Source organism: Microchirus variegatus (genome assembly GCF_963457635.1).
Source record: "Microchirus variegatus genome assembly, chromosome: 5".
Taxonomy (NCBI): domain Eukaryota; kingdom Metazoa; phylum Chordata; class Actinopteri; order Pleuronectiformes; family Soleidae; genus Microchirus; species Microchirus variegatus.
This window is the reverse complement of record NC_139806.1, coordinates 34,738,075-34,752,090: the sequence shown is the minus strand read 5'-3', so window position 1 is coordinate 34,752,090 and position 14,016 is coordinate 34,738,075. Positions and strand designations below refer to the sequence as shown.

Sequence of the window (14,016 nt, the reverse complement as noted above, 5' to 3'; positions counted from 1 at the left end):
CCTTGTCATAAAATCACCTCAGAAAGCTACAAAACCAAGAGCTTCCCGATCTCCTCCGAGATATCAAAACAAAGATTTAGGAAGATTTTGCTCAGCTAACAACATGAAGTCATGGCAGAACACTTACGCTGACAAATTGGAGTTTGACAATTCGTAGCAACGGACTATTCTTCCATGGGATCACATTTCTCGAAGCCAACTCATTTGTTGTCCTCGTTAAACCAGTGGTCTGGTCTCCATCACGTTGCTTGGCTTGAACTTTATGTCATTGTACTTTTTGAGATGAAAAGATTGAGTTAAACGTTTGGTGGTAAAACTGCATCAGAGCCAACAGAGTTTTGTAGAATGGAGCAAAAACAACAACAAAAACAGGTACTGAACTTTGTGCTTTGGTTTCATGTTTTTCTTTTTTTTATCGTTGGTATTTTAGGATGAGAGGCTGAAGCAATTATTTATTGATTCAAATATGTCAAACAACAAAGTGACTCAAGCGTCTCACATGCTAGCCATGGCTTTATGTGCTTTATTGTTGCTTGTTTCATGTGTTTGTATACTCTTTTTTTCAGCACAGTGTTTCTGCAGCCCTCCACCCTGGCTAAATGTCTCCCTCTTTCTTTAATCTATAACCTTGACATTCTTTCAACATCATTAAAATAACCAAACACACTTGTTTTTCAGTTTTGCATCTGTTCTTCGGTTTCAACTGCCGGCTGTTCTATCTCAGAGGGGGGTTCTAATCTTGTTGTTTCCCATAATTCTCTGCAGTTCGGCGTCCCTCTATTCCTGTCAACAAGAGACCCAACCAGGTTGGGAAACCCACTGACAATGGTAAGTGGCAACAGTGATGGATGTGCTGACTACTGAACACTGCCACACCTTTCTTTTAGTACTATTATGACACACATATTACATTACTTTATGCCTTCCACCACTCTATAAACCATTTTAATTTCCATGTAGGAAACAGCATTGTAGTTGAGTCACTAAACCCTCAGTCCACATCAAGTATTGAGTCCCCATCGTTTATATCCAAGTCAAATCACATTGTCACGATTTCTGGAGTTTGGTGTGTAATCTGTGTCCAAAAGTGTGTGAATGGAGCATCTAAACCAGGGGTTCTCAAAGTTTTGATACCTGAGGGCCAATTTAGGAACCCAACGTTGGACTGAGGGCTGCCAAAGGAAAAAAAAAAATATATAGAAATCCCATTTGTAATAATTTTATTTATTTTTTTTATTTATTTTTATTTAGTTGTACAGTTTACACTTATTGGTCTGTATCCAGTAATGTCCAATAAACATTTCACAAGCAAAACTGTTGTTATTTAATTAAATTAGTATCAAAAACATTAAATTGATTTTGGAATGGAATTTTCCACGTGTTGCACTTATAATGTGCAAATTATACATTTGTGAAATAGCTTAATTAATAAGTAATTATTAGAGTTAAGCCCAATTTATACTTCTGCGTAAAGTGCTCTGCGTAGGTTACGCAGAGTCCTCTGTGTCAACGCAGAGCCTGTAGAAGAGCCTCTGCGTCGTCTCCGACTGCACGAAATATTTTTTAAGTGTCCGTCACTCCGTCAAGGGACAACGGAGACGGCAAGAGCTGCGATTGGTCCTCAGGACAGGCCGAGCTAAGCTGCTTTGTGCCGGCTCACAGTGAGCACCGAGCGTCCACAGAGGCGGAGCTCATCCCCGCCGATAACGCCGCTGCCAAACTATAAATACGTCATATCTTAACACACACAGCACATGTTTAGACTCTAAATGGCCGATTTCTCGCCTCAAATTATCTTAAAACTGCGTTCCGTCACACAGAAAAGTGACAAACGGCCACTGTTTCAACAACAACAGTCTTTCTCTCTCTTTCTTTCTCGGACGCCATTGCTCACTGTAGCCTGAAGCACAACAACATTGCGCAGCCACCCCTACTGATCGGGCGGGAAATTGCAGCGCGTGTCCGTCACCACGACGCAGAAGTATAAAGGCTCGAGGCGTCTCCGTGGTGACGCAGTCGGATAACGCATACGCAGTCGGAGAAGTATAATGTGGCCTTTAGATTTAGCGTGAAGCTGCAACACATACCTGGTCAGCGTATTTTGACGCAGAGTAGAGACCCTATGAAACAGCGAGACCTTACTAAAACCATAACTGTTATGGTGTTAATCAGGATAGCTAGCAAAGATGTTATGGCGTGACATCTGTTTTTTTTATGTTTTGTTTTCGTTCTCATCAAACAAATGACAAGTAGCATGTATGTGGTAAGCTTTTTGAAGTGCTCAAAGCTGTGTTTTGTTCCCTTTAGCCGCTTATACCACGTGTGTCCTTTTTTTAATTGCAGTTCATCTGCAAATAAAAAAAAAAAAGGAAACTACAACTGTCAAAACAGATTGAATGGTATTTGCGGTGTATACTTAAGGCTAAAACAAAAACAGCTCACATCAGCAGGCCTTGATACCAAAGGGTTTTTTCTGGACTCGCTTACTGTTTTTGCAGCGAACACAGACTGTGTGCGTCGTCGAGCGTGTTGATAAGTTCATGGCTCTGAGCATCTGGGCATCCTATGACTCAGCAGATATATCCAGGCAGACCTTTTCCCCTTCAAAGAGCTCAGAGAGATATTGCTCAACAAGCAATCCCTGATCTTTCGGCAGCCAGGAAAAGGCCGCAGAGTTGATCGGTGAAGATGGCCAGAGCAGATGGACCACAACTGTGTGCGATTGTGAGTCAGAGGATGACGAGGGCGAAGAACTGATCTATTTTCCCTCCTCCTTCTCCCCCCTCTATCCTCAGATAAACCCATGGACCTGAAACAGGGAGACAAGGAGTCCATCTTGAAGCCATTCCCTCGAGTCACAGCCAAGCCCAAGCAAGAGCGTAGACAGCAGACAACCACCTCTGCCCCAGCAGTCAACAGTATGAGTAGCAGAAGTTTTAAATAAGTGTCAAGATGAACTGCTTTTTATGCCTGGATATAAATTGAGCACTAACATTTGGTGTTGCAGTATACACTGTATAACCGAATAAGTAGTTTATGGGTATGAGTCAATATATGCACGTTAATAATATTGGCTATGAGCAGGGGTTCTCAAAGTTTTGATACCTGAGGGCCAATTTAGGAACCCAACATTGGACTGAGGGCCGCCAAAGGAAAAAAACTGAAAGAAATCCCATTTAACTATGGCGTCCAAAATTTGACAAAACCGACATACTATACTATGTTGTTCCAAAATTTTACAATATTTGGGGAAAAAAGTTTTTGGTCTAAAATTTGACAAAAACGTCATACTATACTACGTTGTCCAAAATTTGACAATTTTTTTTTAATTTATTTTGTTCCAAAATTTGACAAAAACGTCATACTATACTATGTTGTTCGAAATTGTAAAATTTTTGGGGAAAAAAAATGTTGGTCCAAAATTTGACAAAAATGTTGTACAATACTATGGTGTCCCAAATTTGACAAATTTTTTCAAAAAAAAATTTGGTCCAAATTTTGACAAAAATTACATATGCCGTTCCAAATTTTAAAAAAAAAATTCCAAAAAAATTTCGGTCCAAAATTTTACAAAAACGTCATACTATACTATGTCGTCCAAAATGTGACAATTTTTTGGGAAAAAATGTAAATGCCAAAATTTGACGTTAAGTAATATAAGCGTTAATGTAATGTAATTTAAGCATTAATATAATAACGCTTTATAATTTACTGGGTAATTACCCAGTATTTTGGCCATTGTTCTTACCTTCTAATTACAGGTTAATACCAAGTAACACATTTCACTAAAATTCACCATATAGAAACCAGGTAAATACCCAGTATTTTTGTTTACACTTATTGGTCTGTATCCAGTAATGTCCAATAAACATTTAACAAGCTTAGTACATCAACTGTAATACACTGCGAGCTGCCAGAAATGTTTCAGCGTGCCGCCATTGGCCCCCGGGCCGCACTTTGAGAACCAATGGCTAAAAAAGTAAAAAATTAGTAAAAAAAAGAAAAAAGATGTTTCACGTTAAGAGTCGTGGAAAAGCCTCAGTGCAGGCTCACAGCTGGGGCTGTGTGGGCTGGTGGATGCCCAGAGCTGTAAAACTGAAGACAGACAGAGTTGTCAGGGACTGTTGGCACATCAAATATCATCATAACTCCTCACCACTGATTCCTTTTCAGGCAGTCATTTCGAAGTATACGAAAACTCGTCCATGTTTAGGCCCCTGCCTACGTCCGATGTCGACATCACTGGCAAGAAGCGCTTCATAGGTGAGATATCTCGGACTGTCAGTTTAAAGCTTTCATTGTGGAAATCATCATCATTCTCTCTCTAAGCCAAATGACTCACTACTTAATAAATAATAAAAAAAATACACACGTATAACTTATATTTTTATTGTACATGTCTACAGGTCCACATGTAACCTACCAAACAGGGAAAACAGCAGAAGAGCCATGCTCCATCACCTCCTCCATGGCTTATTTCCCTGATGAGGAGGGCAACGATCTGAACGTGACTAGCCCTCCCCGCATACCACCCACCAACCTCACCGTGGTGACCGTAGAGGGTTGCCCATACTTTGTCATTCTGAACTGGACAAAATCAGACAATGAGACCACAGGTATAGTATAAGAGGCTAATATCAGACTATATATATAGACTTTATTAGGTAGACAGGAGTCTGGTTTGCTCACACTGAGACACCGGGGATTAAATTGTGTCCATGTGCTTGGATCCTCCAAGTCTAGACTTGTTTTTTTAAAAATAAACATCTTGAACAGTCCTTGAAAAGAAATGGCCAATTATACTTGATAAGTAGTTGCAAGAATAGTAGAAGAGGAAATGAAGAAGAAGGCATTATGGCAAAATGAGCCATCTGATACATCATTTGATCACTTACCTTCCAGAAAAGAGGGGAAAAAAACGTTTTAATCAGCTTTTAACACCAGTCCTATCCGTCTATACATAGATCCAAACATACCCATTAACCCCAATCTTTGTCGTCTGATTGTAGGAGGAAGCTCGAGCACCTGGACCATACCACTTTTTACTAATAGACCCTAACCCCAGATCTCACTGGGCGAACCCAGCGTAGTCCTCCTGCAATTTGATTTTGCTACATCGCATCTTGACTCGTTCTCTGTTGTTATGTTGCAGGTCTGTCCAATTGCGTACAGAGTCATTTTCATTGGATGCATCCGTAGAACATACAAAAAAAGGTCATGGCTTTTGGATTTGCTGCCGAAGCTTATCGGGAAGTAAAAATATATTGAATAGTCACCAGGAGACAACTCCTGTATAGTATATATTATGGTAAAATTTTACCTGGGGAGTAAATGGTCTCAATTGCTAGTCTTTGGTGTTCTTCAATAGAACATGGGGTATTTTTTCTAAAACATGTTCCCATTAAAGGTCCCCTATTGTGCAAAATCAACTTTTTAATCTTTTGGTACTTATATTTGGGACTCAGTGGGCCATACCAGTCCCCAAAATGTAAAAAAAACAAGACTCAATCATGTTTTAGTGGTTCCACTTTGTCTAAGTATAGGCGATAAAACATGCGATGTTTACACCTCCTGACCAAGTGAAGACAGTGCGGACATTTGACCGTGAATGTTGGCACCCCGCCAGGCAGAGTACTTCACAGCTCCACCGTAGCTCCCCCTTGTCCCTGTGAAATACGAGAGTGCAGGCGAGGGAGGAAGAGTGGCTGCACAGCGGAGCACAGTGTTTTACACAAACTTCCAGCCTCAGAGAATTTTTGTGTCCAGTGGATATATTTTATTTATGAAAAAAATGTTCACAAGCTTCACAAGCACTTTGTTGTTGATCGTGTGTGTAAATTCCTATGCTGGAGGGACACCTTGAACGCACCAGTTACGTGCCTGCGGTTAGCGAGTGGCGTGTGTGGATCGGTGATATGAGGAGCACGCGTTTGAAAGCACTGCAGAAAGATGTAGATGTTGTCCTACATTTCTTCTCAACCAAAGGCTGCCTTTCTGTCGTGTTTCCACGTTCTGTCCTTGTGTTGTTGATCCACACACGTCACTTTCAGCCGCAGTAACACTGGTGCGTTCAGGGTCTTTTTCTAGCATGGGAATTTACATACTTAATACTTATTTACTTAATCGTTTTTTTTCGATTTTAATGTTTTTATGATCGCGAGAAGCCAAAATCGTGGTCACTCTATTCATCACGGTGAAACTCAGTAACAACAGGTAAACGGACATTACTATGGGGTATATGGAGCGGGGGTTGTGACGACGGTGCATGACAATAGGTGATAAGTGGCGACTAAGCATGACACAGACATGTTCATTAGGGCACCAGGACCTAGTTTAACTTGGGTTAATAGGGTATAATATGGGACCTTTAAGAGGAAACTAGATTATGAAGTACAGCACATTTGAGTGGACACCAGTATGACAGACTGCTGGTATTGTAAATATGAGCCTGCTGGCAGGTGACGTCTGTGAACTCCCATTTGCAAAACATCCACATGGCTCCAGCCAAATCATGAATCTTGAGATTCACATTTCAGATTTCTTATGGGCGACGTCATGATTGCTCGTCCACTTGGTTACACCCTAAAAGCTTTTTCTGCCTCCTTCTGTCAGAATATGAAGTTGAGTCTACAACTAAAGGACCAAATGGAGAGGAGGTGTCCATACAGACGACCAACCAGACACACACAGCCGTAGAGAATCTCCAGCCAGAAAGCAGGTATATATATGGCTGAGACTGAAAAAAACCTGCCATTGCCTTAACAGTTCCTTCTCTCGTTACTGGGAACAGCCGCCAGGTTAACGTGACTGTGAGGCTTTGATTCCGTTCCTTGTGCAAAAGTGTTAAATTGCACCAAAGGTTCATTGGTAGTCTCAGCAATGAGTCATGTTTGGATTTGCACTTACAAAATTGTCAAAGTGACACAAAAGCTAAGAGAATATGGGTGGAGTAACTTTTAGAGGTTTTTTTGTTTTTGTCTTTTTTAAAATCTAATTTCAACATCTGGTCTGGAGTCTCAAAAGTCTGACCAGAACCCACCCTTCTGTGGGCTAGGTTTAATTCAGCACGTGGGATAAGCATGAGTTCTCTTTTCTTTTCCTCTGTGTAAGTGTGTGTGTGTGTGTGTGTGTGTTCTGGTACTTGCGGCATACTGAGGACCAGTGAGGGTTTTTAACCAACAAAGTGAGGTCATTTTGGCCGGTCCTCACTTTGTTTTAATTCAAATCACTTTCTTAGGTTGTTATAACATGCTATACTCAATTTGTCAAAACAAAAATTAAAATTTTGGACGACATAGTATAGTATGACGTTTTTGTCAAATTTTGGACCAAATTTTTGTTTTCACATTTTGGACGACATAGTATAGTATGACGTTTTTGTCAAATTTTGGACCAGATTTTTTTTTTCAAATTTTGGACGACATAGTATATAGTATGACGTGTTTGTCAAATTTTGGAACAAATTTTTTTTTTCACATTTTACATAGTATAGTATGACGATTCTTTCAAATTTTGGACAATTTTTTTTTTTCACATTTTGGACGACATAGTATAGTATGACGTTTTTGTCAAATTTTGGACCAAATTTTTGTTTTCACATTTTGGACGACATAGTATAGTATGACGTTTTTGTCAAATTTAGGAACAAATTTTTTTTTTCAAATTTTGGACGACAGTATAGTATGACGTTTTTTTGTCAAATTTTGGACCAGATTTTTTTTTTCAAATTTTGGACAACATAGTATAGTATGACGTTTTTGTCAAATTTTGGAACAATTTTTTTTTTCACATTTTGGACGACATAGTATAGTATGACGAGTTTGTCAAATTTTGAACAATTTTTTTTTTTTCACATGACGTTTTTGTCAAATTTTGGACCAAATTTTTGTTTTCAAATTTTGGACAACATAGTATAGTATGACGTTTTTGTCAAATTTTGGACCAAACTTTTTTTTTTCACATTTTGGATGACATAGTATAGTATGACGTTTTTGTCAAATTTTGGACCAGATTTTTATTTTCAAATTTTGGACAACATAGTATAGTATGACGTTTTTGTCAAATTTTGGAACAAATTTTTTTTTTCACATTTTGGACGACATAGTATAGTATGACGATTTTGTCAAATTTTGGACAAATTTTTTTTTTTCACATTTTGGACGACATAGTATAGTATGACGTTTTTGTCAAATTTTGGACCAAATTTTTGTTTTCAAATTTTGGACAACATAGTATAGTATGACGTTTTTGTCAAATTTTGGACCAAACTTTTTTTTTTCACATTTTGGATGACATAGTATAGTATGACGTTTTTGTCAAATTTTGGACCAAATTTTTGTTTTCACATTTTGGACGACATAGTATAGTATGACGTTTTTGTCAAATTTAGGACCAGATTTTTTTTTTCAAATTTTGGACAACATAGTATAGTATGACGTTTTTGTCAAATTTTGGAACAAATTTTTTTTTTCACATTTTGGACGACATAGTATAGTATGACGATTTTCTCAAATTTTGGACAATTTTTTTTTTTCACATGACGTTTTTGTCAAATTTTGGACCAAATTTTTGTTTTCAAATTTTGGACAACATAGTATAGTATGACGTTTTTGTCAAATTTTGGACCAAACTTTTTTTTTTCACATTTTGGACGACATAGTATAGTATGACGTTTTTGTCAAATTTAGGACCAAATTTTTTTTTTCAAATTTTGGACGACAGTATAGTATGACGTTTTTGTCAAATTTTGGACCAGATTTTTATTTTCAAATTTTGGACAACATAGTATAGTATGACGTTTTTGTCAAATTTTGGACCAAACTTTTTTTTTTCACATTTTGGATGACATAGTATAGTATGACGTTTTTGTCAAATTTTGGACCAAATTTTTGTTTTCACATTTTGGACGACATAGTATAGTATGACGTTTTTGTCAAATTTAGGACCAGATTTTTTTTTTCAAATTTTGGACAACATAGTATAGTATGACGTTTTTGTCAAATTTTGGAACAAATTTTTTTTTTCACATTTTGGACGACATAGTATAGTATGACGATTTTGTCAAATTTTGAACAATTCTTTTTTTTTTCACATGACGTTTTTGTCAAATTTTGGACCAAATTTTTGTTTTCAAATTTTGGACAACATAGTATAGTATGACGTTTTTGTCAAATTTTGGAACAAATTTTTTTTTTCACATTTTGGACGACATAGTATAGTATGACGATTTTCTCAAATTTTGGACAATTTTTTTTTTTTCACATGACGTTTTTGTCAAATTTTGGACCAAATTTTTGTTTTCAAATTTTGGACAACATAGTATAGTATGACGTTTTTGTCAAATTTTGGACCAAATTTTTGTTTTCACATTTTGGACGACATAGTATAGTATGACGTTTTTGTCAAATTTAGGAACAAATTTTTTTTTTCAAATTTTGGACGACAGTATAGTATGACGTTTTTGTCAAATTTTGGACCAAACTTTTTTTTTTCAAATTTTGGACGACATAGTATAGTATGACGTTTTTGTCAAATTTTGGACCAAATTTTTTTTTTCAAATTTTGGACGACAGTATAGTATGACGTTTTTGTCAAATTTTGGACCAGATTTTTATTTTCAAATTTTGGACAACATAGTATAGTATGACGTTTTTGTCAAATTTTGGACCAAACTTTTTTTTTTCACATTTTGGATGACATAGTATAGTATGACGTTTTTGTCAAATTTTGGACCAAATTTTTGTTTTCACATTTTGGACGACATAGTATAGTATGATATGACGTTTTTGTCAAATTTAGGACCAGATTTTTTTTTTCAAATTTTGGACAACATAGTATAGTATGACGTTTTTGTCAAATTTTGGAACAAATTTTTTTTTTCACATTTTGGACGACATAGTATAGTATGACGATTTTGTCAAATTTTGGACAATTTTTTTTTTTTTCACATGACGTTTTTGTCAAATTTTGGACCAAATTTTTTTTTCAAATTTTGGACAACATAGTATAGTATGACGTTTTTGTCAAATTTTGGACCAAACTTTTTTTTTTCACATTTTGGACGACATAGTATAGTATGACGTTTTTGTCAAATTTAGGACCAAATTTTATTTTTCAAATTTTGGACGACAGTATAGTATGACGTTTTTGTCAAATTTTGGACCAGATTTTTATTTTCAAATTTTGGACAACATAGTATAGTATGACGTTTTTGTCAAATTTTGGAACAAATTTTTTTTTTCACATTTTGGACGACATAGTATAGTATGACGATTTTGTCAAATTTTGGACAAATTTTTTTTTTTCACATTTTGGACGACATAGTATAGTATGACGTTTTTGTCAAATTTTGGACCAAATTTTTTTTTTTAAATTTTGGACAACATAGTATAGTATGACGTTTTTGTCAAATTTTGGACCAAACTATTTTTTTCACATTTTGGATGACATAGTATAGTATGACGTTTTTGTCAAATTTAGGACCAGATTTTTTTTTCAAATTTTGGACGACAGTATAGTATGACGTTTTTGTCAAATTTAGGACCAAATTTCTTTTTTTCAAATTTTGGACGACAGTATAGTATGACGTTTTTGTCAAATTTTGGACCAGATTTTTATTTTCAAATTTTGGACAACATAGTATAGTATGACGTTTTTGTCAAATTTTGGAACAAATTTTTTTTTTCACATTTTGGACGACATAGTATATAGTATGACGATTTTGTCAAATTTTGGACCAAATTTTTTTTTTTCACATTTTGGACGACATAGTATAGTATGACGTTTTTGTCAAATTTTGGACCAAATTTTTTTTTTAAATTTTGGACAACATAGTATAGTATGACGTTTTTGTCAAATTTTGGACCAAACATTTTTTTCACATTTTGGATGACATAGTATAGTATGACGTTTTTGTCAAATTTAGGACCAAATTTTTTTTTTCAAATTTTGGACGACAGTATAGTATGACGTTTTTGTCAAATTTAGGACCAAATTTTTTTATTCAAATTTTGGACGACAGTATAGTATGACGTTTTTGTCAAATTTTGGACCAAAAATTAAAAAAAATAAATAAAATCTTTTTGCTCTGGGGCTCCACCTGCAGACATTTTATGGTACTGCAACCAGTAGTTCTTTGTAGATGTCATTCATGAAGCAGATATTTGTAATTGTGTTGATTTATAAAGTGGAAATGCTGGTCCTCACTTTGTCAGCAACCCAGTCCTCAGTATGCAGCACGTACAATAATGTGTGTGTGTGTGTGTGTGTGTGTGTGTGTGTGTGAGTGAGAGAGAGAGAGTGATATGGATAGAAGTGTGTAACCCATACATAAAATACACTCTGCATCACAGTTTTTGGGGATAATTCAGATTGAAAGGTTCAGCTTATTTCTTATTCCCTGTGTGTAACCTCTTAATAATTGTTCTATTTCAGTTATGAATTCAAAGTCACGCCAAAGAATGAGCTAGGAACTGGACCGTCCACTGATCCTGTGTCCTTCAACACAGAATCAGGCAAGTTTAACACATTACAGTCACATCAGCGGACTGAAGTGTTTACTCGATGTTAATGGTGGGCTGTTAAACACGTGTTTGTCTAATGATTTAAACCATTGGTTCTCAAAGTGCGGCCCGAGGGCCAATGGCGGCCCGCAGAAACATTTCTGGCGGCCCCGCAATGAATTACAGTTGATAGTTTTAATCCAGGAGCTACTAAGCTTGTTAAATGTTTATTGGACATTACTGGATACAGACCAATAAGTGTAAACTGTACAACTATATTTACTATGTCATCAAATTTTGGATGACATAGTTACACAGTATGACGTTTTTGTCAAATTTTGGCATTTACATTTTTTCCCAAAAAATTGTCACATTTTGGACGACATAGTATAGTATGACGTTTTTGTAAAATTTTGGACCGAAATTTTTTTTGAAAAAAATTGTCAAATTTGGAACGGCATATGTAATTTTTGTCAAAATTTGGACCAAATTTTTTCTTGAAAAAATTTGTCAAATTTGGGACGCCATAGTATTGTCATTTCTTTCAAATTTTGGACCAACATTTTTTTTCCCCAAAAATTGTCACATTTTGAACAACATAGTATAGTATGACGTTTTTGTCAAATTTTGGCATTTACATTTTTTCCCAAAAAAATGTCACATTTTGGACGACATAGTATAGTATGACGTTTTTGTCAAATTTTGAACCAAAATTTTTTTTATTTTTTTTTTGAAATTTGGAACGGCATATGTAATTTTTGTCAAAATTTGGACCAAATTTTTTTTTGAAAAAATTTGTCAAATATTTGGGACGCCATAGTATTGTACAACGTTTTTGTCAAATTTTGGACCAACATTTTTTTCCCCAAAAAATTGTACAATTTTGAACAACATAGTATAGTATGACGTTTTTGTCAAATTTTGGACCAAAAACTTTTTTCCCCAAATATTGTAAAATTTTGGAACAACATAGTATAGTATGTCGGTTTTGTCAAATTTTGGACGCCATAGTTAAATGGGATTTCTTTCACTTTTTTTCCCTTTGGCGGCCCTCAGTCCAATGTTGGGTTCCTAAATTGGCCCTGAGGTATCATAACTTTGAGAACCCCTGATTTAAACAAGACTTGAGGTGTACAGCTAGTTCTCCACCTAGTGATCCAAGGACTAAGGTTACATTTGCACCACTGATAGAATGTTTGATTTTGCATGGTGTGCACTGCATTTGTGGTCCACCCTGTGGTTTAAAAATGTGCTTTATAAATAAAAATGGACTGGAGTGGATTGGATAAAAGCAGCTGAGGTTATGGCCCTTAGTTGAGTAAATATTGTGATTTCTAAACTCCCATTGACACTTAGAAGGGAATGCATTGCTTAACTGGCCTCTTGCCCTTGTGCAATCAAAGCCCACCCTCTTGCATTGGAAGGCTGCCAAAGTAAAAAATTAGCCCTAATAGAAGTTTGGATTTTCTCTCCTGCAAAAGCTGCATTTCATTTTTCATTGTTTCCGATGATGTTATTCACTGTAACTTTCTCTCACACTTGTAGCGGATCCAAGAGTGAGTGAATACGTTCCAGGTATTGTATTGTTGTGTATTCTTATGCATTCCAGAAAAAGCTTAGGTGGCTAAAATGTGTTTTGCATCATGTAAATTAAGCCTATATGTTTGTAATGATTTCCTCGCAGGCAAAGACGCTATCTGGACTCAGTTCCCATTCAAATCCGACGCCTACTCCGAGTGCAACGGAAAGCAGTTTGTCAAGAGAACCTGGTACCGGAAGTTTGTCGGGATCCAGCTCTGCAACTCGCTGAGATACAAAATCTACCTGAGTGACTCGCTCAACGGTAAATTCACAGAGTGTGAACCCAGCAGCTGCTTAGGGTCCACGGGGTCACACACGTTATATTATAAAGCACTTAGGAAAAATGTTCTTGGATGTTCTTCTTTGTGCATCTTTGGCATAAATATCCAGGTGGTGTAATGTGACTGAAATGTTCACAGTGGGGAACACAGTAAAACAGATGGAGTTTCACACTTCGTCATATTGAAGCTGGATTACGCAGATGTCTGGACTCGAGTCACATGACTTGGAACTGGACCGAATTTGGATGATTTTAGATTCGACTCGACAAAGAGACTTGCAACTCGACTTGGATTTTCATATCAGTGACTTCAACTTGAGGCTTTTGACTTAAAAAGACTTGCAACTTTCCCCAAAACCCAAAGACTAAAAAGTATTTTATTAAGTATCCGTCCAATGAAATTGCAGGACGACCAATGAAAAAGAAACTGTCAAACAAACAAAAAAAATATACCAAAGACAGATTTGTTCAATTTATGAGATTAAAGTCGTAAACATACGAGAATAAAGTCATAATAATTGTAACCTGTTGTTTCAGAAGAAGAGAGTTTTATGGAATTGTACTTTAGAATAGGTTTCAAAAACAAGGAGATGCTTCACACCAGTGGGCGGATCTAGAAAATTCTACATGAATCCTACAAGAATCAACAAGTGT

At 36.2% G+C, this 14,016-nt stretch overlaps 1 protein-coding gene across 1 annotated transcript in view; it reads left to right on the top strand.

Moving 5' to 3' along the window:
- abi3bpa (ABI family, member 3 (NESH) binding protein a) overlaps nt 1–14,016 on the top strand; it is a gene marked incomplete at its 5' end in the record, with an annotated part of 52,806 nt that overhangs the window by 27,087 nt on the left and 11,703 nt on the right. The window contains 8 exons of the mRNA XM_083889448.1: nt 766–828; nt 2,796–2,918; nt 4,174–4,263; nt 4,407–4,616; nt 6,613–6,718; nt 11,434–11,513; nt 13,047–13,076; nt 13,186–13,344. Coding sequence (XP_083745574.1) covers nt 766–828; nt 2,796–2,918; nt 4,174–4,263; nt 4,407–4,616; nt 6,613–6,718; nt 11,434–11,513; nt 13,047–13,076; nt 13,186–13,344 — 861 coding nt within the window. The remainder of the gene's footprint in view (nt 1–765; nt 829–2,795; nt 2,919–4,173; nt 4,264–4,406; nt 4,617–6,612; nt 6,719–11,433; nt 11,514–13,046; nt 13,077–13,185; nt 13,345–14,016) is intronic.